Source organism: Somniosus microcephalus, chromosome 21 (genome assembly GCF_052327205.1).
Source record: "Somniosus microcephalus isolate GS21.2 chromosome 21, FLI_Smic_1.0, whole genome shotgun sequence".
NCBI classification, from domain to species: domain Eukaryota; kingdom Metazoa; phylum Chordata; class Chondrichthyes; order Squaliformes; family Somniosidae; genus Somniosus; species Somniosus microcephalus.
In genome coordinates, this window is record NC_141007.1 from 71,434,740 (window position 1) to 71,462,198 (window position 27,459).

The window sequence follows — 27,459 nt, forward strand, 5'->3', positions numbered from 1 at the left end:
GGTCGGGGAAAACTGGATCAGGACACGCAGACATAATTCAGTTGCCATTTTAAAGTTGTACATTTTTACATTATTTTGTGCAATACTTTGATATGATTACACAGAATTTACAGCACAGAAAGGGGCCATTCGGCCCAACCTGGTCCACACGCGCCTCCTTCCACCCCTCTTCATCTAACCCTACCTGCATTTCCTTCTATTCCTTTCTCCCTCATGTATTTATCTAGCTCCCCCTTAAATGCATCTACACTATTTGCCTCAGCCACTCCATGTGGCAGCGCGTTCCACATTCTAACCACGCTCTGGGTCAATTATAGTTAAGTAGAAAAAGTTACAGAAATTTGGGAGGCAGAGAATTTGTTATTTGGAGCATAGGAATTTCTCTACAGAACATACTGAGGAGCTGGAAGGAGCAAAATTGAGACGCTGCAGTGCCACCTTGGGCAGGAGGATGTAATTTCAGTGTGACAGGTTTACATAGCAGTTCCCATTATAAATGTGGACATAAGAATTTTAGAAAAGTTGACACCAGGAATTAAGGTTTTGTAGACAGGGAGAGCATGCAAATGGTACTCGAAATGTGTTTTATTTAAATATCCATTTGTCATATAGTGCCCCTTTTTACCACATGGTTTGAATCCCATATAACAACAACTGGCATTTACATAGCGCCTTTAACGTAGTAAAACATCTCGAGGCACTTCACAGGATCATTATTAAACAAAAAAGTGACCAGCAGAGTGATTTTCTTCATTGTCTAGTTGCTGTTGTATTTTTTATAGTAAATATGTTTGATCTGGTCCCCGGTACAAAATGCACCTTCAGTTTGTCACTAGTTAAAAATACTGTCATCTTGTTTTGTGGCCTTGCTTGGCAAGGACACAATATGGGAAATAGAAATGCCACACCAGCTAGATGCTTGTCAGAGCAGTTTAGGGAAGCTTTGCAATCAGCTTGGCATGTGTTGTACCTCTTGAGAGAGTTTTTAATACTGTTGTTGAATGCAAAATAGAAAAATGATCCTTTTGCTTATGGAAGCTTCTGGAATCCATATTACTGTTGGAGTTGCTTACCCGTCAGGGCAGAGAAAGATCAATACAATTAATTATGGCATTTTTAACACTCTTTCTTGAAAATGTCTTTCATTAAGGAGTGGGACATCAGTCTACTTTGGGCACCTCATGTCAGCGGCCCAGGTGAGGTGTAGCAGTGCTGGATGCAGATGAATGCTCTCTCCTCTCTGCCCCAACAATGTGCCTCTGCTCCGCGCCCATCAAAGAGCAAACCCTTGACTTTGCCTTGACTCTGTCAATTTTGCTATTCCTCACACCGGCCACCCTGTGGCATTGCCAACTGATGGGCAGTTCTGTGCTTCCTGGCTGCTTCCAGCAAGAGCTGGGCTGAGACTGCACCAAGCTCATTTCATGTAGAAAGCATGCGGCTGGAAGTGAAAAGGGACTTTTATCCCATTAATCTGGACTGGCTTTGAGCCCATATCCTAGAGATGAATAAGTAGTGTGCTAGCCATTGTGCTATCCACAAAAAAAAACCTTTGGTATTATTATTTTGAAAGCATTGACATAAGGTTACAGTCAACAGGGAAACTTCCTTCCATATTTCTAAAATTCACTGTTGGTCTGTGAACAAAAACATGACTTGTTTGGCATGTTTGCTCCACTGATATGACAGTTAGACATGCACAGATTGAGGGGAGCAGTTCGTCAGTGGAAGCAGGTCAGCTGATCCGAGTCCTCCCAATTGCCCTGGTTAATTCACATTCGCATCTCTACTCTTAAACCCCTTTCATATAAAGATGCATTCACCTTCAGCCAGAGTTGCAGTTTGAAAAAAAAGTATCTATTTGTGTGAATGTTTTGTTGATAAAATCCTGCATAGAATGAAGAGAATTGGTTAAGCAAAAATGTATGTTTGCATTGAGAGGAATATTGGGCCCTGGACAACAGGAAAGGCCTGTTGCTGTTTGCACCTGTCTCATTTTATTGGCTCGATATCAGACCTGTCACTTGAGTACGAGGGTGCTGTCAAATCAGAGTTCAGCATAGTCAGCACTTGCATAAACTTACTGCACATCTAAATCTGTCTAGCATACTATGTAGTTAATGTAGCTGGTGCACGATGTGACTAATTCAGTTGCTGGAAGACTTGATAGTTTATATACATACACGCTCTTAATGGAGTGAACACGAGCACTGTTTGCTCATTCCAGGTAGATTGAGTTCGACTCCTTGAATGAAATAATTGTTGTAAACAAACTTCAGAGTCGGTGAGTTAAAGTGCACCTGCTTATCAATCCAGCTTTGTTCCAGGCTGAGGGTCCTTTCCCTTTCAGCTGAAGCTTTTCAATTCCGAATAAAACTAATCTCTGTTACGCAGTTATGCAGCAATATTTTGATCACGTCACATGACTGATTTTGCTTTCTGTGTTTCCCACAAGTGTCTTAGTAGATGATTTGGGATTGAAGCCTCCTTCCATATGTAAGCTGAGCTGTAGTTTAACAGATGGTGAGGTAAAGTTTGATTTAAATTAGGACACTGATGCGATACTTGCGTGTAACAGGGCGAGGCCACAGAGTTTCTCGTTCCTGGTAACTGGCTATAAAGTATGTGGTCTTTAATCAAGTTCCCTCAGCCTTGTAATCGTGTTTGACGTAGTTCTGGTGTCAGCAGTTATTTTCGCGCTCAACAGCTGAGGGACTGCTGAGTCTGAATGTCTTGGATGCCGTGGCAGAAGGCTAGGAATGTTGCGTGCTCCACCTCACTCACTCACTGTTTCCTAAGATCTCATAATTAGCGTATTGAATAACATTTGGTGAAATGGGTGAATGGGTATTCAGTAATGTTTAAATGGATTAAATTTTTGCAGCCTCATAGGCTATTAATGTATCAGGAATAAGATTATTAGTGATGGGGCTAAATTATGAGGCCAGGTTGCATAAACTTGGCCTGTCTTCCATTGAGTATAGAAGTTTGAGGAGTGATCTGATCAAGGTGGTTAAAATGCTAAAAGGATTTGATAGGTTAGATAAGGAGGAACTATTTCCTCTGGTAGGGGAATCGAGAACAAGGAGACATAATCTTAAAATTAGAGTTCAGGAGTCAATCAGGAAGCATTTTTTCACACAATGGGTAATAGAAATCTGGAACACTCTCCCAAAAGGCTGTGGTTGCAGGGCCAAATGCACCTTTCAAGACTGAGATTTTTGTTAGGTAAGGGTATCGAGGGATATGGAGCAAAGGTGGGTAAATGGAGTTGAGGTGCAGATCAGCCATGGTCTAATTGAATGACGGAGTAGTCCCAAGGGACTGAATGCTCTTCCCCTTTTCCTCATATTCCTATTCCTATGCTCCTATCACTGAAGTAAGAATTATCTGTTGCACAATCTTACATTCTTTAATTACAACTTTTTAAACTGAATTATCCTGTTGTTTTGACTTCCTGAACTTGGATGGAATAATAAAATATATGAAACATCCTGTACAACAACTTACATAAGAACATAGCATAAGAAATAGGAGCAGGAGTAGGCCATTTGGCCACTTCGAGCCTGCTCCGCCATTCAGTAAGATCATGGCTGATCTTCTACCTCATCTCCACTTTCCTGCACTATCCCCATATCCCTTAATATTCAAAAATCTATCGATCTCTGTCTTGAATATACTCAATGGCTGAGCCTCCACAGCCCTATAGGGTAAAGAATTCCAAAGATTCACCACCCTCTACGTGAAGAAATTTCTCTTCATCTCAGTCCTAAATGGCCGACCCCTTATTCTGAGACTGTGACCCCTGGTTCTAGACTCCCCAGCCAGGGGAAACATCCTTCCTGCATCTACCCTTTTTTTAATTCATTTATGTGATGTGGGCGTCGTTGGCAAGGCCAGCGTTTATTGCCCATCTCTAATTGCCCTTGAGAAGGTGGTGGTGAGCCACCATGAACCGCTGCAGTCCGTGTGGTGAAGGTCCTCCCAAAGTGCTGTTAGGTAGGGAGTTCCAGGATTTTGACCCAGCAACAATGAAGGATCGGCGATATACTTCTAAGTCAGGATGGTGTGTGACTTGGAAGGGAACGTGGAGGTGGTGGTATGCCCATGCACCTGCTGCCCTTGTCCATCTAGGTGGAAGAGATCGCGGGTTTGGGAGGTGCTACCGAAGAAGCCTTGGCGAGTTGCTGAAGTGCAGCACGGTGGCATAGTGGTTAGCACAGTTGCCTCACAGCGCCAGAGACCCGGGTTCGAATCCGGCCTCGGGTGACTGTCTGTGTGGAGTTTGCACATTCTCCCCGTGTTTGCGTGGGTTTCCTCCGGGTGCTCCGGTTTCCTCCCACAGTCCAAAGATGTGCGGGTTAGGTTGATTGGCTATGATAAATTGACCCTTAGTGTTAGGGGGATTAAATGCGTGGGGTTACGGGGATAGGGTGGGATATGTGTTGGTGTAGGGGTTACGGGGATCGGGTGGGATATGTGTCGGTGCAGGCTCGATGGGCCGAAATGGCCTCTATCTGCACTGTGGGGTTTCTGTGATTTCTGTGAGATGGTACACACTGCAGCCACGGTACACCGGTGGTGGAGGGAGTGAATGTTTAAGGTGGTAGATGGGGTGCCAATCAAGCGGGCTGCTTTGTCCTGCACGGTGTCGAGCTTCTTGAGTATTGTTGGAGCTGTACTCATCTAGGCAAGTGGAGAGTATTCCATCACACTCCTGACTTGTGCCTTTTAGATGGTGGACAGGCTTTGGGGAGTCAGGAGGTGAGACACTTGCCGCAGAATACCTAGCTTCTGACCTGCTCTTGTAGCCACAGTATTTATGTGGCTGGCCCAGTTAAGTTTCTGGTCAATGGTGACCCTCAGAATGTTGATGGTAGGGGATTCGGCGATGGTAATGCCATTGAATGTCATGGGGCGGTGGTTAGACACTCGCTTGTTGGAGATAGTCATTTCCTGGCATGTCTGTGGCGTGAATGTTACCTGCCACTTATCAGCCCAAGCCTGAACGTCGTCCAGGCCTTGTTGCATGCGGGCATGGACTGCTTCATTATCTGAGGAGTTGTGAATGGCACTGAACACTGTGGTCATCAGCGAACATCCCCATTTCTGACCTTATGTTGGAGGGAAGGTCATTGATGAAGCAGCTAAAGATGGTTGGGCCTGGGACACTGCCCTGAGGAACTCCTGCAGCGATGTCCTGGGGCTGAGATGATTGACCTTCAATCACCACAGCCATCTTCCTTTGTGCTAGGTATGACTCCAGCCAGTGGAGAGTTTTCCCCCCGATTCCCATTGACTTCAGTTTTACTAGGGCTCCTTGATGCCAGACTCTGTCAAATACTGCCTTGATGTCAAGGGCAGTCACACTCGCCTCACCTCTGGAATTCAGCTCCTTTGTCCGTGTTTGGACCAAGGCTGTAATGAGGTCAGGAGCCGAGTGGTCTTGGCGGAACCCAAACTGGGCATCAGTGAGCAGGTTATTGGTGAGTAAGTGCCGCTTGATAGCACTGTTGATGACACCTTTCATCACTTTGCTGATGATTGAGAGTAGACTGATGGGGCAGGATTGGCCGGGTTGGATTTGTCCTGCTTTTTGTGGACAGGACATACCTGGGCAGTTTTCCACATTGTCTGATAGATGCTAATGTTATAGCTGTACTGGAACAGCTTGGCTAGAGGTGCGGCTAGTTCTGGAGCACAAGTCTTCAGCACGATAGCCGGGATGTTGTCGGGGCCCATAGCCTTTGCTGTATCCTGTGCGCTGAGTCGTTTATTGATATTACGTGGAGTGAATCGAATTGGCTGAAGACTGGCTTCTGTGATGGTGGGGACGTCAGGTGGAGGTCGATATGGGTCATCCACTCGGCACTTCTGGCTGAAGATGGTTGCAAACGCTTCAGCCTTGTCTTTTGCACTCGTGCTGGGCTCCACCATCATTGAGGATGGGGATATTCATGGAGCCTCCTCCTCCCGTTAGTTGTTTAATGGTCCACCACCATTCACGACTAGATGTGGCAGGACTGCAGTGCTTTGTTCTGATCCGTTGATTGTGGGATCGCTTAGCCCTGTCTATAGCATGCTGCTTCCGCTTTTTAGCATGCATGTCCTGTGTTGCAGCTTTCCCAGGTTGGCACCTCATTTTTAGGTACGCCTGGTGCTGCTCCTGGCATGCTCTTCTACACTCCTTATTGAACCAGGGTTGGTCCCCTGGCTTGATGGTAATGGTAGAGTGAGGGATGTGCCGGGCCATGAGGTTACAGATTGTGGTGGAATACAATTCTGCTGCTGCTGATGGCCCACAGTGCCTCATGGATGCCCAGTTTTGAGCTGCTAGATCTGTTCTGAATCTATCCCATTTAACATGGTGGTAGTGCCACACAACATGATGGAGGGTGAGGGTGTCCTCAGTGTGAAGACGGGACTTCGTTTCCACAATGACTGTGTGGTGGTCACTGCTACCAATGCTGTCATGGACAGATGCATCTGCGACAGGTAGATTGGTGAGGATGAGGTCAAGTAGGTTTTTCCCTCATGTTGGTTCTCTCACCACCTGTCGCAGGCCCGGACTGGCAGTTATGTCCTTCAGGACTCGGCCAGCTCGGTCAGTAGTGGTGCTACCGAGCCACTCTTGGTGATGGACATTGAAGTCCCCCACCCAGAGTACATTCTGTGCCCTTGCTACTCTCAGTGCTTCTTCCAAGTGGTGTTCAACATGGCGGAGTACTGATTCATCAGCTGAGGGAGGGCGGTAGGTGGTAATCAGCAGGAGGTTTCCTTTCCCATGCTTGACCTGAAACCATGAGACTTCATGGGGTCCGGAGTCAAATGTTGAGGACTCCCAGGGCCACTCCTTCCCGACTGTATACCACTGTGCCACCGCCACCCCTGGTGGGTCTGTCCTGCCGGTGGAACAGGACATACCCAAGGATGGCGATGGAGGAATCTGGGACATTGGCTGAAAGGTATGATTCTGTGAGTATGACTATGTCAGGCTGTTGCTTGACTAGTCTGTGGGACAGCTCGCCCAATTTTGGCACAAGTCCCCAGATGTTGGTGAGGAGGACTTTGCAGGGTTGACTGGGCTGGGTGTGCCGTTGCCATGTCTGTAGCCGGTGCCAAGGTCAATGCCGGGTGGTCTGTCCGGTTTCTTGCTTATTATTGTTTCGTAGCGGTTTGTTACAACTGAGTGGCTTGCTCGGCCATTTCAGAGGGCAGTTAAGAGTTAACCACATTGCTGTACACAATACTGCAGGTGTGATCTCACCAGGGCCCTATATATTGCAGTAAGCTGTCTTTACTCTTGTATTCAAATCCTCTTGTAATAAAGGCCAACGTACCATTTGCTTTCCTAATTGCTTGCTGTACCTGCATGTTAACTTTCAGTGATTCATGTACAAGGACACCCAGGTCCCTCCGAACATCAACATTTCCCAATCTCTCTCCATTTAAAAAATACTCTGCTTTTCTATTTTTCCTACCAAAGTGAGTAACTTCACATTTCTCCACATTATATTCCATTTGCCATGTTTTTGCCCACTCACTTAGCCTGTCTATATCCCCTTGAAGCTTCCTTGCATTCTCCTCACAACTTACATTCCCACCCAGCTTTGTATCATCAGCAAACTTGAATATATTGCATTTGGTCCCCTCATCCAAATCATTGATGTAGTGGCACCTTATTGAATGCCTTCTGAAAATCCAAATACACCACATCCACTGGTTCCCCCTTATCTATTCTGCTAGTTACAACCTCTTAAATCCACGTTGACTCTGCCCAATCCTATTATTATTTTCTAAATGCCCTGTTGCCATGCCCTTAATAATAGATTCTAGCATTTTCCCTGCTACTGATGTCAAGCTAACTGGTCTGTAGTTCCCTGTTTTCTCTCTCCATCCTTTCTTAAATAGTGGATTACATTTGCTACCTTTCAATCCGCGGGAACCGTTCTAGAATCTGGAATTTTGGAAAATGACAGCCAGTGCATCCACTATCTCTATAGCCACCTCTTTCAAAACCCTAGGATGTCGGCCATCAGGTCATGGGAATTTATCGGCTTTCAGTCCCATTAATTTCTCCAGTACTATTTTTTTACTAATACTAATTTCTTTCAGTTCCTCATTCTCGCGAGACCCTTGATTCTCCACTATTTCCGAGAAGTTTTTTGCGTCGCCTTCCATGAAGACAGACACAAAGTATTTGTTTAATTTCTCTGCCATTTCCTTAGTCCCCATTATCATTTCTCCTGTCTCAGCCTGTAAGGGACCCACATTTACTTTCAATAATCTTTTCCTTTTTACATACCTATAGAAGCTTTTACAGTCAGTTTTTTATGTCTCTAGCTAGTTTACTCTCGTATTCTATTTTCCTTTTCTTTATCAATTTCTTGGTCCTCCTTTGCTGAATTCTAAACTCCTCCCAATCCTCAGGCTTGCTACTCTTTTTGGCAACATTGTAAGCCTCTTCCTTTGATCTAATACTATCTTTAACTTCTCTTGTTAGCCACGGTTGGACCACTTTTTCTATGGGGTTTTTGTGCCTTAAAGAAATGTATATTTGTTGTAAATTATCTATTAATTCTTTAAATGCTAGCCATTGCTTGTCTACTGTCATACCTTTTAATGTAGTTTCCCAACCTACCGTCGCCAACTCACCCCTCATACTACGTAGTTTGCTTTGTTTAGACTTAAGACCCTAATTTTGGATTTAACAATCACTTTCAAACTCTATAAAATTCTATCATATTATGGCCACTCTTCCATAAAGACCCCTTTACTGCAAGGTTATTAATTAACCCTTTCTCATTTCACAATACTAGATTTAAAACGGCCTGTTCCCTAGTTGGTTCCTCAACATACTGATCAAGAAAACTCTCTTGCATACATTCCATGAATTCGTCCTCCACACTATTACTGTAAATTTGGTTTGCCCAGTCTATATGTAGATTAAAGTCCTCCATGATTACTGTATTACCCTTGTTACATGCGCCTCTAATTTCCTGATTTATACTCTGCCCTACATTATAACTACAGTTTGGGGGCCTATAAGCAACTCCCACCAATGTTTTCTGCCCCTTGCTGTTTCTTATCTCCACCCAATCTGATTCTACTTCTTGATATTCCAAGCCAAGATACTTTCTCTCTACTGTCTTTATCCCATCCTTTATTATCAGGGCTACCCAATTACATTTCTGTAACAATTCTCAAATACAGGAAGGTATCTCAGAGCACTAAACATTGGGTAAAACCTGATGCCAAGCTGGAGGGAAATGGAGAAGGTTGGGCGCGGAAGGGCGGATACGATTGAACAGAAAGTAATGAGTTGTGAAAATGATAATCCAGACCAGCAAAGTGTTAAATCGAGGTAGAATTACGCAGTTAACACCAATGAATGTAGTAACTGCTGTTAGAGAAAAGGTTTTATCTTTTCAGTTCAGTTATGGTTAACTTGTCAGTTTGTAAAGGGTTTTCCACAAAGCAAATAGCATGAATTGTGCATTCTTTGGCAATATGTATAATGACAATTCCCTGCATGTACCGTTCACGCCAAAATAATTGCATTTCTAAGAAAATCATGCAGTGTGTTGTGAAAAATGTCATTTTGTGCACAAATACAAGACTGTTCCTCATTCACAGCAACACGGTTTTACTCTGAGACCAAACTTCTGTCCTGCTGATGTATTCAGAGCCTTGGTGTATGATCCGAGTTCCATCTTTTAATTTAATTGTAGCCAACTGCACCTGAGGCACTCGAGGTAAAGTGGGATCTGATGGCAAATATTAAATCAAATTTTGAGAGACTCCAATAATTCTCCTTTCAACTAACTGGCAAATTAATTTACAGCTTTAACATTTTGAACCTACTTGAATGAAAACCTTTATTACTGGCGGGTCCCCTTGGCAGTGCTTGCAGGTACTCTGGGGTCTGGAGCATGGTTTATGATTAGCTGCTAACCTGGCCTGTCCTTTTTAAAGCCACTGGTCAAGTACACATAGGATATACGGCACAGAAACAGGCCATTCGGCCCAACCAGTCCATGCCGGCATTTGTGCTCACTTGAGTCTCCTCCCGTCCTTCCTCATCTAACTCTATCAGCATAACCCTCTATTCCCTTCTCCCTCATGTGCTTATTTAGCCTCCCCTTAAATGCATCTATACTATTCGCTTCAACCACTCCGTGGTAGCGAGTTCCACATTCTTACCACTGTCTGGGTAAAGAAGTTCTTTCTGAATTCTCTATTTGATTTCTTGGTGACTATCTTATATTGATGGCCTCTAGTTTTGCTCTTCCCCACAAGTGGAAACACACTCTCTGTATCCACTCTATCAAAACCTTTCATAATTTTAAAGATCTCTATTTGGTCACCCCTCAGCCTTTTCTTTTCAAGAGAAAAGAGACCCAGCCCATTCATCCTTTCGGATAGGTATGCCCTCGCATTTCTGGTATCATCCTTGTAAATCTTCTCTGCACCCTCTCCAGTGTCTGTATATCCTTTTTATAATATGGCGACCAGAATTGTACGCAGTACTCCAAGTGTGGTCTAACCAAGGTTCGATACAGGTTTCGCATAACTTCTCTACTTTTCAATTCAATCCCTCTAGAAATAAACCCTAGTGCTTGGTTTGCTTTTTTTATGGCCTTGTTAACCTGTGTCGCTACTTTCAGTGATTTGTGTATTTGTACTCCAAGATCCCTTTGCTCTACTACCCCACTGAAATCCATATTTACCAAGTGATCCCGTGAGGGATTCTTTTGCTATTCGTTCACGGGAAGTGGGCGTCGATGGCAAGGCCAGCATTTATTGCCCATCCCTGATTGCCCTCGAGAAGGTGGTGGTGGTGAGCCGCCGCCTTGAACTGCTGTCAGTGTGGCTCGATGTAGCTGAAGCCAAGTAGAGGTCAGTAAATTGCTTGTAATTTTCTGACTCCAGGTCAAATTCTGGCTTTAATACAATAGCAAAATACTGTGGATGCTGGGAATCTGAAATAATAACAGAAAATGCTGGAAAAACTCAGCAGGCCAGGCAGCATCCGTGGAGAGAGAAACAGAGTTAACGTTTCAGGTCGAAGACCTTTTCGTCAGAACTGGAAAGAAGCAGGAAATGAAATAGATTTTAAAGCAAGTTTAGGGGCTGGGAAATGGGGGAGGGGACCAAACGCAGATTGGGTGACTGCTTTGCGGAACACCTCCGTTCAGTCCATAAGGGGGACCCTGATCTTCCGGTCGCCTGTCACTTTAATTCACCGCCCCACTCCCACTCAGACCTCACCGTCCTCGGCCTCTTGCATTGTTCCACGGAAGCTCAGCGTAAGCTCGAGGAACAGCAACTCATCTTCCGATTAGGCACTTTACAGCCCTCTGGGCTCAACATAGAGTTCAACAATTTCAGATCATAACCTCGGCCCCTATCACATACTTTTTATCCACACTTTTTGTTTGTGCTTTCTCCCCCGCCCCCCCCCCCCCCCCCCACCACCACACACGGCAGCTGTCTTCCATTCTGCCAGCGCAATTCACACTCCATCTAGAGCCATCCTTTGTTTCTTAACCTGTCCCATTACCACCTCCTCTTGCCTTGAATATCTCTTAATGTCTCTTAACCTCTCCTGCCTTCTATCCTATCACAGACCTTCCCTTTTGTTCTTTCATCGCCTCCCCCATTTCCCAGCCCCTAAACTTGCTTTAAAATCTGTTCCATTTCCTGCTTTTTTCCAGTTCTGACGAAAGGTCTTCGACCTGAAACATTAACTCTGTTTCTCTCTCCACTGATGCTGCCTGGCCTGCTGAGTTTTTCCAGCATTTTCTGTTGTTATTTCAAATTCTGGCTTTCTTGCTTTGCATCTGTAACAAAGTGTGACACCTGGATGTCTGAGGTCTGGAGTGAGATGCACCTGCGCTGGACTAGTGTCTGTGTGTATCATATACTTTATGGGTATATTTAGGCCCAGTAGTACAAGCAATAAACAGGCTCCGTGATCTGATAGCTGGGCGAGGCAGATCTGCAGTACTCCAATGCACTGTTGATTGACCAACCAGCCTGGCTCGCTAATGGAACCTGGAGAAATGGACCTGTCGCTGGGGGCTAAGGCGTCTGAAGGCCAGTGTCATTAAGGGTGGATCTCGCTAGACCTATGCTGGTAGGCATGGGTTTTTGTATTGCTGCTTAAACTCCAGCAGTACTCATGCTGCGCACACTTCAGAGGGTCCCTAAGCCTTGGCACTGCCAACCTAACCCTGAGCTCTCTGGGCTTCGTTAAGTGGAATGTATCCCTACAGGGAGAGACTGTGCACTCCAGGCAAGCAGGGACTTTTACTTGTATTGATCTCGGTGGTTTGGAGACTCTCAAACATGTCAAACACTTGACTGACCAAAAATAAAAGCAGTAAAGCACTTGCTCCCCAGTCACAAGATCAGGGTCCTTAACTTACCCCAAGATAATTCTTGCCAGTGTCAAATCCAATTCTTTCACTGCACAGTCTGTATTTATTTGACCCAAGTGTCACGTCCATTTTGTGCGATGAACTTCTCCGCTCATCGTCTGGGGATAGAATTCAACTGTCCATGTCTTGCTGGTTTTAAACCTATCTGGGTACCTGCCAACTTTTGTTTGTGGCAGCTCCTCCTTTGTTCCTTATTAACACAGCCTCGTCTCTCGCTCTTCCCTATCCCCCCACACCGTGGACAAAGCTCGTGTTGTTGCAAAATGCTACATTTAGTGTTTTACATTTGAATTGTTGTAACATCTTCATGCAGGTTTTTAATATTTACACTCGGTTCATGATGGAGAGCACAGCTATAGTGAGATGTGAAGAGCAGAATGCCACTCGACATTTTGCTTTACCTAAACCACACTCTCCAGCATGTGATCTAACTGGGAAGCAGTGTCTGAAAGGAAACTGCAACATGCACTAGTTCGCAGCATTTATTTCTGCTGGCAGATGAAGGGCTCGATCACCGATTGACGACTCCTCCCCTGTATTCCTGTAATTCTAGAATTCTTTTCCAGAAGAAATTACAGATCAGGAGTCGCTCCCTATTTAATTTAAGGGCCTACTTTACATGACATTTTCAAACATGACATCACAATAGTAAAAAAAATATTTGTAAAGAAAAGATCCCTACATGTTTGATATGCACGAGGAGCCAACTGTGATTTAAGGCAGTAATCCCTGACTTTAGATGTGTATAGGCCAGCCCAGCTTCACTCTTGTGTTTTCATGCCCTCCGAGCCCCTCAGTTGGATTAATGCCTTGTAATCACTGATAGGTATCCAGTATCCTCTAACTATATTGACAGTGTGAAAAAACAATCCTCCAGAGATGCCAACTCGATGGCTATAAGCACCAGTGCATTCATTAAAGATTATTTCCCCCGCTCCCTCCAGTCAGAACCTTGCTCAGTGTCACTCCAATCATATTCACAAATGGTGCCCATTTCTCAAAGACACGGTCTACTGCACACATTTCAGTCAAGTACACAAGATGTGACACTTTAATATCTCTAACGTTCATTGCGTTGTGCAGTAGGAGATATAATGGATACACAAAAGATATACATGATCAGGGCTGTGTGATGGAAATTATGCGCAAAGAACCAAAATAAAGCCAGAGGTTATGAATCCATTGCAAGTGCGGCATGACTGTGTACAGCACAGGGCTAAAACTAACAAGCCAAGTGAAACCATAAAAAAGGGAGCAAGGTAAGGGCATCTTCCACTATTCAGTATTACTGGAGTAAGCAGTGTTTGTGATGTGGGCAGGAGTTGGATCGGCAAAGCAATGTGAATCGCAGATTGAGAATCAATTTAAACTTTGTTGTTAAGCTGAGCCTTTACATATGAATCGATAAATAAGGAATGGAATGCAGTGGTGCCCTGCCGATTCTCCCAATGGAACCCAGCTATCAAAACACCAGGGAAACCCTGAATGCCTTGTATCTGAAAGCGTTAATTTATTACTGATACTCCAAATGTACTTGGACCAGTTACCAGAGCTGTGATGTTGGCATCTCTTGTGACTTCGCATCATAGCATCAATACTCCTTGTACAGCAAGTGGGTCCAGGGTTCGTCATAGTGGGCCATTTAGATGTATAACCTAAATCCTCCAGTGCTGAATATATGAAGTTTAAACTGCATACCCCACGTATATTTACATATATCTCAAGTTGTTGATGGTAATGGATCCGGGTATTCTGATTTATCCACTAATTGTGCTAAAAGCAGCCATTTCCAAAACTCGACACAAAATTCAAACCGCGAATCAGTACAGGAAACTTTGTGATATCCAGCACCGACGGGACCGAGCTGTTGCCGTCCCATCAAAACTGCCGGACAAACCAGCGCTAATGTTAAAACATACGGAGCTGTTGAGCTCTGTATCTAGCAACAAACCCTGTTGGCTTCTAAACAGTCGGCCGTAGCTTGCAAGCGTCTGTAGCTAAGCAACAGCTTCAGCGAGACATTGCAGAGCCTGACTGGTTGAAAAAAAAAGCAACGAAAAGAAAAAAAACTTACTGAACCGACTCCTGAATTTTGCCGGTGGATCGAGCATTCCGGACAGTTAACCTCCGGATAAACCAAAGTTTTCTGTAAATAAGAAATCAAGCACAAATAAGACTGAATTTCCTGGGCTTTAAGGGCCAGATTGCCAAGGCTCAAGGATGTGACCTCAGGCTGAAGTTTGGATACCTGCATATTTAAACATGTTTTAGATTTATTTTGGACGGGAGTACTGGTGGGCACTCATGTATAGACCTGCCTCAAAGTTGATTCAGGCGACAAAATGGGTGCACCTGGTCCCCACCAGATTTTTTACTGGTCACCCGTTTTTCAGATGAGAACTGAATAGTCGGCAGTTGGAAATTCTCCCCCCCCCCCCCCCCCCCCCCCAAAATCGTATGTCTGTTGGGAATTTTTAAGATATCCCCACTCCGAAACCACACCCCAGTGAATATCGGAGCCTATGATTCTAAGTGCTGTGTTTCTGCACTCTGTTTAGTGTTCTTGTTGAGAATTGCCAATATTTTCCCAGGGAGTTGAAATCTTTCCGTCGGGACTTGTATTTGTGACTCCACATTTGATGGGTCAGCTGTTTCGCCCTAGATCTGTTAGAATCCAAGGTCAATGCTTCAGTACTTCCTTTTTATTCTTGTGCCAGTTTCTTCCATTCCCCCCTCCTCCCCTTGACAATGGATGCTGCGTACTGGCCGGCCTCTAGTGGATATGATTCATGCTTGAAAAATATGGTTTTTTAATGAGGTCAGTGATTGGCTGGTCAGTATTGACCAGTACATCAAATATTCATTCCTCTAAAGAAATACAATTTTTTATTAACAGAATGGTGCAAAAGATTCAAAGAGTTACAGCACCTTCCCCCAGAAATGCAGTCTTTTTATAAGTTCCAGCCAGGTTGGCCTGTACTGCTTTCTATCTTACTTGAGTTTTCCACTGAGTAAATGGAGCCTGAACAAGTCATTGAAGGTCCCACTTTGGATTTATTCCAGAAAATGGCTATTTTAAACCTTGTCCTTTTTAGAACTGGTTTAGGTGATGTGCTTTTGATGAAACAAGACGTTTGCTTACAATAGTGCTCAAGGAGGGTTTGCTTTCGTAGTTTAGAGCACAGGTGAATTGCAGTCTTACAATATGCTGCCGGCAATCTATCGCCCATATAGAAATTCCTTTTTTTTTAAAGAAACACTTTTATCAATAAATGCAAAATGTGCATCATTTTGATTTTTTAAATCTGGTAATGCTGGGATCCTAGCAGCAGTTGCAAAGCTGCAATTCACTGTTTCAACTACTCAGTGGCTCCATTGAGCACAATTGAAAGTGCTGTTGTTTTGACACTAGTGTATTTTGAGGATTTCCTTTTTTAAATCAATTTTTTGGTATTTGCGCAAAGGTTAATCTGGAGACTGAAACCGGGGAGTGCGTAAAAAGGCTGCAACCTAATTGAGTTCAGGTGACCTTGTTGGCCTGAGTTACACAATAAGAAAGTGGCCTTGAATTGATGGCGACATGCTTAAGGATCCATTTTTAAAAATAAAAGTGACAACCGTTTCTCAGCATTGCCTGGAGTCTCCTGTGCTGTGACATTCACAAAAGAATATCGGCTCCCTTTCTGAGTTCACTGCTGCTGTATTGCTGGAGAGTACATTGGAATAGATTACAGGAAGCTTCTGTATGGGTAATAGATGGCTAGCAGCAGTTAGAAAGCTGTAATTTGCTCATGCAGTTCAGATGACTGCAAAACAAACATCTAGTGGTTCGTGAATGTCAACAGAACCCCAAGACAGAATTACAGGCTTAAGCTCACGGCCAGCTATTTGTTGTGTTAGTTGAAAGTGCTGCAGGCGAGTTAAAGCTGCTGTAACGTAATTGAAATGAGTGCCAGCTGTAGCTCTGTGGGTAACACACTCACCTCGGTCAGCAGGTCTTGGGTTCAAACCTCACTCCGAGACTTGAGCACATATTCTAGGCTGACACTTCATTACTAAGGGAGTGCTGCACTGTCGGAGGTACCTCTGCAGGAGGAGGCGCTAAACCGAGGCCCGTCTGCCCTTTCAGGTGGACATAAAAGATTCCGTGGCACTGTTCAAAGAAGAGCAGGGGAGTTCTCCCGGTGTCCTGGGCAACATTTATCCCTCAATGAACAACAGATAATTGGTCATCATCACATTGCTGATGTGGGAGCTTGCTGTGCACAAATTGGCTACCTTATAACAGTGACTACACTTCAAAAAGTACTTAATTGGTTGTAAAGTGCTTAGAGATGTCCTGAGGTCGTGAAAGGCAATATACAAATGCAAGTCCTTCTTTAAATGATGAGCCAATGGCAGAAGATATTATCGCATGCTATAATATTACAAAGATTTTTTTGAAGGAGCTCCAAATATCCTGCAATAATTGTGTACTGAATGTAAGAATGCAGGGCCTCGTACAACTGTGTCAGCGTTATATGTCAGTGATTTGGTTTCTCACCCTACATGAGTTATAAGCAGGGGAAGTCCGTTAGTCAGATTCAATGTTGAATTCCACAGTGTTTTCTCTCTGTAAATGCAGGTCCTGTTTCAGGTGTCTGTTACTTTGCTACCGTTAACTGCGATCCCAGACAAAAGACTCTTCCAACGAGTACACGTTTCAAAGCCTGTACAGCCCGCCGTTCTTGAACAATTCTTTCTCTTTAAAATTTATGCCACACGGAAACAGATTGCCCACTTGGCTGGGTACATTTGTTGGATAAATATCACATCCAACATCCAACACTTGCTTAATTTATACTGTAGAATTAATTGCTCCTTGCTAAGTGCTAGATTTTAAAAAACTGTGGGATGAAAGTGCCTTCAGAATCAAATAAACCTTTATTTAGCTATGCACTATTGTGCCTCTAAGAATGAAGCTGGTGCTCCATAAATGTGCTGTAAATGCCACTTGTTGAGATGCCCATTGATTGTGATGTTTACTCAACACGTGTATCCAAACAAATCACACAAGCAGTTGGTTTTCTTGTGGCATTAAAGAGTTATAATTATTTTTAAGATTGAGTGACTGTGAAGTTGTCCAGCTAATGTATCTTGAACATCCATTTCAGCAGTGGTTTGAGTTTAGAGGAGTTATTGCTGAAAGCGAAGAAAGTAGTTCTGTGGAACTCCTACCCAGCAGTCAATGTAATGACTTGGAAACAAAGCTGGTTTTGTTCTTCTCAAACTTTATTTTTGTGGGTAAGTTTAATCCCACTCTTCCCCCGCCCCCCCTTTTTATTTAGTATTTTATCCCCCTTTCTCCCATCAGCCTTGCCCGTCGCTCCGAGGTTGGGGAAAGTCTGCCCTCACGGTGCACCATTGTCTCCTGTGGCGGGCTGCCAGGAGACTCCGAGTCCAGGGTGATTGGAATTTTTCTTCTCCTACCCTCATTCTTTCTGGGACACACCAGAGTCTCTCTTCACACCTGCCCATTCAATCCAGCACAGATTGAAACCTGAGCAGAGTGAGGCTCCAGCCTGTGCTCCGAGACATTAGACTGAGTTTTACTGCTGGATCCCACTGCTGTTACTAAATGAAAGCCCTCAGAGGCTGTGTGACGAATGATTTGCCTAATGGAGCAGTTAAAAGGATTTTATTGGGGGCGGGGGGGGTTTGGAACATCTTTTTAGAAATTCAAAATATTTACTAATCTTAAGGATTATTTTGATTTTAGTAAAAAAAAATACATGCAATAAAGTTTTTATCATGTGGTAGGCCATTCTACTGAACACTAAGCACAATTCTCCTCTTGTTGCACTTTCCCTAACAGTATGAAGCCAGAGGACCAGGAAGGCCTTTGTACCAAAGAAGAATTTCAGCCAGTTCTGTTCAAGCATTTCCTGAAGATTCTAGCAATCTTAGTCAGTGTAAGGAGCTTCAAGATCACAGCAACCATTCTTCATACAACTACACGTCTCCAGAGATGTGGGTGAATGCCAACTCTTCGGCCGCCCTCCAGAACATTCTGTGCAATGGATCCAACAGAGCAGCGGCACAACGGGACCTTTTAGGTATAGTAGCTTGATCCTTGTGTTTTGGACTATTCCATGTGTTGATTGACCCATCTAAGAGCTGAGTGCTCTTTTCCTCCTCCCCTTGCACCCATCCCAATGGAAAAGGACTTGAGTTGATCTAGGACACTGTTGCATGTCTCCCCAAAGGTGGGTTCTAGAAACTGGATGGATTTATGTGGTTTTTACTTGTGTACCACTTGTGTTTCCAACAAGATAATTGAATGGCAGAACAGGCTTGTGGAGCTGAATGGCCTACTCCTGTTCCAACGTTTCTACGTGGTGTCTCCCAGTCAAAAGGGGTCTGGAGGTAAAATCATATTGGAGGAGTTGTGCTCGAGTGATTATCCCCAGTGCCAGACTGCAGGGCCCATTGGTGTGAGTGGTGATGGTACAACTGTGCTGTTGGCTGCAAGCATCATGCAGTGGAGAGAAAGAAAATGGAGGAAACTTTCAAAAAAATACTCGGATGAAACATTTTAGGTTTTAAAAAGCTCTCTATTGCTCAGCAAAGTTGATTTTATTGAGTTTGTCCGCATTACAATTAAATGAGGTTTGAGGTAATTGCAAAGGGTTGTGGCCCTTAGCTGTTAATTCAGGCTTCTTTGCGCTGCATTATTAACATTTTATAGGTCAGCTCATAAATAGAAGGCTTTGTAAATTTGGAATGAGCTGCAAGAGCTTTGGTGGGGGGTGGGAGGGTGAAAGAGTATCAGTGTCTGGTAATTCCTACAGGAAAAAGTGAGGATCGGAAGTTTAATTGAATCTGCTGTCCTGTATATCAAAAACCAATGTTCAGAAATGTCTTTGGGAAAAAATTTAATTGAAGTGATTTAGCTGGAAGCTGTTAACAATAGACAGAGATCACAGAATAGAGACTGCCTCCTTCAGAGAATGTAATGAACTGGGAAATCTACAGAGCCATCTAATTATTTCCAACAAATAATCTGTGCATTTCTGCAGAAACTAAATGTAATAGATGCTATTTGTAATCAAGGGCATTTCAATTTAAAATATTACATATAAACAATTCAATATTGCCTCTGAATCAACAAAGAAATTAAATGCATGAATATTGAGGGCAAATTATTTTGAAGGTAGTAATTGTCTTAAAATCTGAGCGATATCTTACAAGATTTTGAAAATATAATCAGGATGGCATGTTTGATGTGGACATGTATTCTAATATTAAACATTAATCAAATATCAAATGCTGGATAATAAAGTGAGGATTAGTCATTTTCAATAACTTTAAATCAATTTTTATTTTTGGTGAAGAGGAAGAAGTTGCAGTGAGCTTTATTTTGCAGCTGGGCATGGGATATCAGGGCGAGGTACTGGAACCCTTTCCTGCTTTATATAAAATGGAGCGTAGGTGGCATTCAGAGAGTTCAGCTCCTCTCCTCCTACGATGTGCAAGAGTTGAAGGGGATAAAGTGGTTCTGGGAGATGGATGGTACACAGTGGATTAGCACCCTGCCCTTACAACACTGCAGCCTCGGTTTTGAGCCCCAGGCTAGAGTGTGGGAAATAAAATCTTCAAGCTGACAACTATGAAGTCAGCTTGGATGCACTCTACCCACTTCGAAGTGGGTGTGAGTCGATTGCATAAAACTACCCATAGTTCGGCACAAATGTGGCGTTAAACTGACAGTCTTACTCAGATCGCAAGAGTGAGTGTTACCAGAAATGGAAGTGACAGTCCACAATAGGGAGTGCTGTTCTGTGTTCAGTTGGGTTTGTAGGTTGATGATTCATACTGCCAACCCTCCAGTACTTTGCTAAAGTGGCCGCCTTTTCACGTGAGCCCAAGCACACTGTGTGACTGTGGGGTGAGGAGGTCACAGCTGTGACCAATCCGGTCCTTGACCCAACACACACAGTCTTTCCCCCTCCCCCCACACCTGAGCAGAGGACCACAGAGACTATGTCTACTGACTCCACCACTGCACTGAGATTGGTTAGTTAAGCACAGATCTGAGGGATCACACCTGAGATCTTTCTGGTCTGAGAGTCTCAGTGCCGTACCGTATGGTGCAGCTATCAGAGAAACACTCTGGTGTCTTCACTGTCTTTTCCTACGAATATTCTCTCCGTGTTTAATAGATATGTTTGTTTTTGTTGTTTTGTCCTGCTTCCTTTCTTTAAATTAAGGACTCCTTTTCTACACATTCCTCCCCAGCAGTGTAGTTTGTGGGTACCGTGCTCCCAGGCTTATGCCTGTGATGCTTTATAACCAAAGATAGGCAGTTCACAGGAGAAGCCAAGGGTGCCTGATCCTGTCTGTGCCCATATTTGGGTGGCTTGCAGGTGACCCTGTTGTATCGTTCTGGTGTCATACCCCACCTGCTTAACAACATTCTTACTCTGGAGTTCTGTGAAACATCGACACCCACATTCTTTATAGCCCCCAATTTTCTTCAGGCACTGATTCATTCCAGTCCACACAGACTGGCAGCAATCTGGCACCTTGCCCAAATGGCCATGTATGAGTCTCGATGATGCATGTGAGCAGGCTCTCTGGGGGAGGGAGCTGAACCCTGTGCTTGCCCAACATTCACAAGTGTTGATGGACATGGATCAGTCAGAGGAACCCTGAATGATATTTCCCTGTCCGAGCCCAGGGCACTGAGGCTAGCTGTTGTGGCCCTATTGCTCTCCTGCCGAGCATCAGCAAACCCAGCATAGGCATGGGATCCAGCCTGCAACTTTCCTAAGTGTCTATGTCTCAGTTCCACATATTATATGCATTTCTTTGACGGCACCTCCCAAACCCGCGACCTCTACCACCTGGAAGGACAAGGGCAGCTGGTGCATGGGAACACCATGACCTCCAGGTTTCCCTCCAAGTCGCACACCATCCTGACTTGGAAGTATATCGGCAGTTCCTTCATCGTCGCTGGGTCAAAATCCTGGAACTCCCTCCCTAACAGCACTGTGGGAGTACCTTCACCACACGGGCTGCAGCGGTTCAAGAAGGCGGCTCACCACCACCTTCTCAAGGGCAATTAGGGATGGGCAATAAATGCTGGCCTTGCCAGTGACGTCCACATCCCAGGAATGAATATTTTAAAAAATTACTCACTTAAACCATCAGGGAAGTTGACCTGAATCCTTTCAATCCGACTTGTTTTCACCAGACTTGTCGATTTACTCGTTATCAACCTTATTGCTCCTGTTAACTTGTCCACAATGTTAAAAACAGAGTTCCAGCACGAAAAGAGGAGACCACCCAGAAAATCAGGAAATCTTATTTTTGGAATAGAATAGACTTTTCACACTTGTGGTAGTTGGAGTGAGCCCTGCTCAATGAGGTGGCGGCATTCTCAGCACCCTCTCTCTCGCTCTGCCTAAATCCTTTTCATCCCCACACTCGAAGGAAGGGGATGAGTGAAGTAAGAAACAAAAGTATGACTTAAATTGTGAAAATTCTGCCACGTTTTACAACTATACAGATAAAAGTGTACATGTGGTATAAACACAATATACATTGGAGGTGATGGTGTTCCCATGCACCTGATGCCCCCCTTCTAGGTAGTGGAGCTGAAATGGCAGGCCTACCACTGAGTGCAGGACCCGCCCAGTAGAGTGCGTGGCACAGACGGGGAAGAGACCATTTGGACCCCTACTTAAAGAGCCACTCGCCTGAAAATCTTTGGATCAGTGAATCTAAGTGGATACAAGCTCATCTTGATTCACTGTCAGGATTTTGTGCAGTGAAGACTTTTCCATTGCGTGAAACGTTTCAGGGAGCTCTCCGATCCACACAGTACTCTGGAGAATGGGAGTGGTTTTGACAACGCCCTTCTGGTGAGGGGAGGAGGAGGAACAGCAGCAGCAGGAGGAAAGACCACAGGCAGCTGCAGTGGAGCCACTGCATAGGGTGTAGAGGCCCAGAGTGACGTACCGACAGTTTGATCAGCGCTATTTGAGGAGGCTGAGTTTCAGAAGAGAGCCTGTGACTTTCCAGTGCCACCTGCTACAGCAAGAACCTTCATCAATGACCTTCCCTCCATCATAAGGTCAGAAGTGGGGGTGTTTGCTGATGATTGCACAGTGTTCCGTTCCATTCGCAACTCCCCAGATAATGAAGTAGTCTGTGCCCACATGCAGCAAGACCTAGATAACATTCAGGCTTGGGCTGATAAGTGGCAGGTATCATTCGCGCGACTCAAGTGCCAGGCAATGACTATCTCCAACAAGAGTCTAACCACCGCCCCTTGACATTCAACGGCATTACCATTGCCGAATCCCCCACCATCAACATCCTGGGGGGGGTGGGGGTCACCATTGACCAGAAACGTAACTGGACCAGCCACATACATACTGTGCCTACAAGAACAGGTCAGAGGCTAGGTATTCTGCGGCGAGTGTCTCACCTCCTGACTCCCCAAAGCCTTTCTACCATCTACAAGGCACAAGTCAGGAGTGTGATGGAATACTCTCCACTTGCCTGGATGAGTGCAGCTCCAACAACACTCAAGAAGCTCGACACCATCCAGGACAAAGCAGCCCGCTTGATTGGCACCCGATCCACCACCTTAAACGTTCACCCCCTCCACCACCAGTGCACCGTGGCTGCAGTGTGTACCATCTACAAGATGCACTGCAGCAACTCTCCAAGGCTTCTTCGGCAGCACTTCCCAAACCCATGACCTCTACCACCTAGAAGGACAAGGGCAACAGGCGCATGGGAACACCACCACCTCCAAGTCACACACCATCCTGACTTGGAAAGATATCGCCGTTCCTTCATTGTCGCTGGGTCAAAATCCTGGAACTCCTTCCCTAACATCACTGTGGGACTACCTTCACCACAGGGACTGCAGCGGTTCAAGAAGGCGGCTCACCACCACCTTCTCGAGGGCAATTTGGGATGGGCAATAAATGCTGGCTTTGCCAGCAACGCCCAAATCCCAGGAACGAATATTAAAATATTTACTCACTTAAACCATCAGGGGAGCTGACCTGAATCCTTTTAGTCTGATTTTTTTTTCCCCGCTAGATTTGTCAATTTACTCGTTAGCAGGTTACCAACCTTATTGCTCCTGTTAACCTGTCCACAATGGTAAAAAGAGTTCCAGCACGAAAAGAGGAGACTACCCAGAAAATCAGGAATTTTTTAGGGGGGGAATAGAATAGACATTTCCCACTTGTGGTAGTTGGAGTGAGTCCTGCTGAATGAAGTGGCGGCATTCTTGGCACCCTCCCTCTCTCTCTCGCTCTGCCTAAATCCTTTTCATCCCCTTGACGTTTACCTATTTTGTTTTGGGTTTTTTCGCAGCGGTACAGTCCAAGAATCTAAGACCCACGGAGGAGCACCTGAAACCCGAGAATGTATCACAGCTGTCAGCGAACTCGTTCAACTACAACGTGCTCCAGCACCTGGGCCAGTTTCCGCCGCTCCTGTCCAACAGCCAGATCGCAGAGTCCAGCAGCCAGCAGAAAGCAAGTGGAAGCAAACCAGTCATGTCGTACGCCAACGCATTACGGGCTCCGCCAAAGCCTAAACCTCCGCCTGAGCCTGCGAAGAAAAATGGCGACCCGCTGTCTTTGTTTCAGGAACTCAGCATAGGCAGTTCATCAGGTAGCAATGGGTATTACTCTTATTTCAAATAAAAAAATATATTGTTGCTTTTTAGATTTTAAAATGAGTCAGAACAGTCAGAAATATAGTTTGTTAAAAATATTTAGCAACTCTGTGACAAAACTTCCTGGAATAATTTTTTTTTGTTTTGTTTTATTTTGGCGGAAGGGTCTCATCCTGTGTATATTTTACATTACTTTTATGTACTTTGTAGTTGATCATAGATTCCTAAATTCAACCTTATTTCTTTCAACAAAAAAAAACCAAAAAAAAAATCTTTGATATGCATCGGTAAATCTTGTATCAGCTCAGAAAAAAAAAATGGAAAAAAAAAAGTTTTTAAGCAGAGCATTAATTTTCGAGTCACTTTTTAAGAATACTTCGCTGACATACAGTAGCATACAGTGCCGCGGTTCTGTACTAGAAATGGCCAGCTTACGGGAGGACGAGGACAACAATATGCGTTTCATTTCAAGCAAAGTTTCTTAAAAAATGTTACTTGCATTCTGAAACATTTTGATCAACGGAAAGATTTTACTCTGTGTAAAGTGTTATTGTAAACAAACTGCTTTTAACTTAAAAATAGGATATATATTTGCATAAACATACACACATGTATATTAAAATTCAGTTTAGACACAAAGCTTTTACTTTTTAAAAAAAAAAAGGCAGAAATCACTGCAGAAGACATAAGCACACCTTCATCACATGCTCTGCTTTTTATTTCTGTTTTCTGGGTCAAGCTGACAGCTTTGCTCGTTGTTTTACTGTTAATTTGATAGATTTTTTTTAAATGAATCATGAAGATGAAATAAATCTAGATATGCTGGTGCTTAGTAGATTATTGACTTTTTAAAAAAAAAAAAAGTGTGAATTTAGTTTTAAAAAAAAAGGAAAAAAATACTTGTTTGGTTTCACTATGCATGTGTAAATGTTTTTAAATCTGGCTTTTTATTCTTTGAAGAGTTGCACGACTGTGTAGAACTTCATAGCTTTTTTTTTGTAGTTTTAATTTTGGTACATTATTTGATGTTTACATTAAAATGTGATGACCTACAATGAAATTCTAATATTCTAACTTTTTTTTGTTTTATTTTTGGAAATATAATTACAGAGTGACATCACTTTTTTTTTGCGTGTTTCTGTTCAAAACATTTCCCCCTCCCCTCCCCGCCTCGCCCCACACACAGAAAAATGATTAAACATTGCTATCAGCGTTTTACCAACTATTGATGAGCGTGTGCTACTTGAAATATGTTCCTCTGTGCTTTTAACCTTATAAATAAATACATTCATGGGTTTTGGTTCATTGCAGTTTTACTTCACTGGTTCCCTTCAGAGTTTGTTTTCACTTGTATCTATCCTGATAGTGGTTGGGTGGCATTTTTAATTCAGGTGTTTTCTCCCCCCTTCCCTTCCCCCCCACCCCCCCCCCACTTCCCTCCCCCCAACTTCTAATAATTTTTGTTCTGTTACTCTGGGCATTGCAATAGCTGCTGCAGTCGGGAAATGTGTAACAGTTTCCATCTGCTTTTATTTTCTTTTGTTCAGTATTAAAGTATTTAAATTGGATTTTCTTGTCTGCCTTTTTCTGTGGAATTGTTTGACGCACACTGCACATGCACACGCGTGCCCGCAGCTGTCTATGGCCAGCATGACTGTGCATCAGACCCTACCGCACAGGGTGGCATTCAATGGGGCAGGGGTTGCACGCTCGTCGTTTCCGTGGGCTACATGAGTATCTACCATGGAGTCTCGAGAGCTGCATATAAGTTTCGATCCGTGTTTCTATACATCCGAGGTCGCGAATACCGACAGATCTTGGTGTTTTGGTTTAGGATTTATCCATCAATCAGGCAACAGTGCCACGAGCAGCCCTTTCCAAACATGCAGGCGCACAAAATTCAAACAGAACAAATCGTGCATAAGAAATATTTTAGCCCAAATGCAACTGAGTTGCCTTGGCTTCCTGAGCCAGGTGTAGCCCACAGGCCATATTTTGGACTCCCTGGATCTTGCATGATCCAACTCCCTTTGCACTCTGCAGCTGTCAACACAGATTTACAGTGGTCAGTCTCACTAATATTTGACAGAGAATTGCATTAATTTGTCGAAACTATTAATTACAAAATACAGGGGCGTTATTCTGTATTTTAAACTGATTTACTGAAACAGAAGATATTCTTAACCTGAACTGTTGGATCAAGATACATGGCCATTTTATTTTGCATTTCAATTTTTTTTAATTGGGTTGTTTGGGCGCTGTTCTCCCACCTGAGATGACAAATGACCTGCTGTTGAGTATAAGGCCCTAAGCTGACCCTCTCCCTGTTCTTTTTCCCTTCAACTCCTTCCTTCCATTGTGGAGGGGACATCTCCAGCAGGACAACTTGGCTTTGTTTAAGAACTCTCTATGTAAAGGAATTGTATGCACCGCAGTGGCTTAATGCTCATGTTTGACTTTCTGCCTCTTGAGAGCATGAAGCAACAAAAGGGCCATTCAGCTCATTGAAATTGATGTAGGGCCCAAAACCCAAGTGTCAGCCCAAGTCGCGCTGAAAATTGGGCCTCCGTCCTCGTCTCCACAAAACCAGAGAGCCTAAATCACACAGTCTGATAGCAAAATACTGCAGATGCTGGAAATCCGAAATAACAGAAAATGCTGGAAAAACTCAGCAGGCCAGGCAACATCCGTGGAGAGAGAAATAGAGTCGACGTTTCGGGTCGAAACCCTTTTTCAAAACTGGAAAGGAAATGAAATAGATCGAAAGGCAGGGCTGGGAGAGAACAAAAGAAGTGAAGAGACATTAAGAAGTATTCAAAACGAGACGAGATGGTGATAGGACTAGTGGAGACAACAGACAGCTCTAGATGAGGTGTGAAATGTTCTGGTAGAATGGGAGACAGCTGCCATGTGGGAGAGGGATAAAAAATCTTTTTTGTTCTGCTGTATCAAGACTACAAGGACTGGAGAGGTCTCGTATCAACTCAGTGAGCTAATTATTCTGTTTGCCCCTGGGGCAACATTTTCATCACCAGATATTGTACATATAAAGTCACCCTCCAGTACATTGGGAGTGAGGGATCACACCCGTGCATTGTGAGTGAGGGATCACACCCGTGCATTGTGAGTGAGGGATCACACCCGTGCATTGTGAGTGAGGGATCACACCCGTGCATTGTGAGTGAGGGATCACTCCCGTGCATTGGGAGTGAGGGATCACTCCCGTGCATTGGGAGTGAGGGATCACACCCGTGCATTGGGAGTGAGGGATCACACCCGTGCATTGGGAGTGAGGGATCACACCCGTGCATTGGGAGTGAGGGATCACTC

The 27,459-nt window shown here is 44.2% G+C and overlaps 1 protein-coding gene across 3 annotated transcripts in view; it reads left to right on the forward strand.

Moving 5' to 3' along the window:
• Nucleotides 1-25,697, forward strand: part of helz (helicase with zinc finger) — a 273,401-nt gene extending 247,704 nt beyond the window's left edge. For all 3 annotated transcript variants that reach the window (XM_085963917.1, XM_085963918.1, XM_085963919.1), the window contains exons 30-31: nt 18,298-18,538; nt 23,823-25,697. In XM_085963917.1, coding sequence (XP_085820043.1) covers nt 18,298-18,538; nt 23,823-24,157 — 576 coding nt within the window. In that variant the 3' untranslated portion in view covers nt 24,158-25,697. The remainder of the gene's footprint in view (nt 1-18,297; nt 18,539-23,822) is intronic.
• Nucleotides 25,698-27,459: the final 1,762 nt, after the last annotated feature.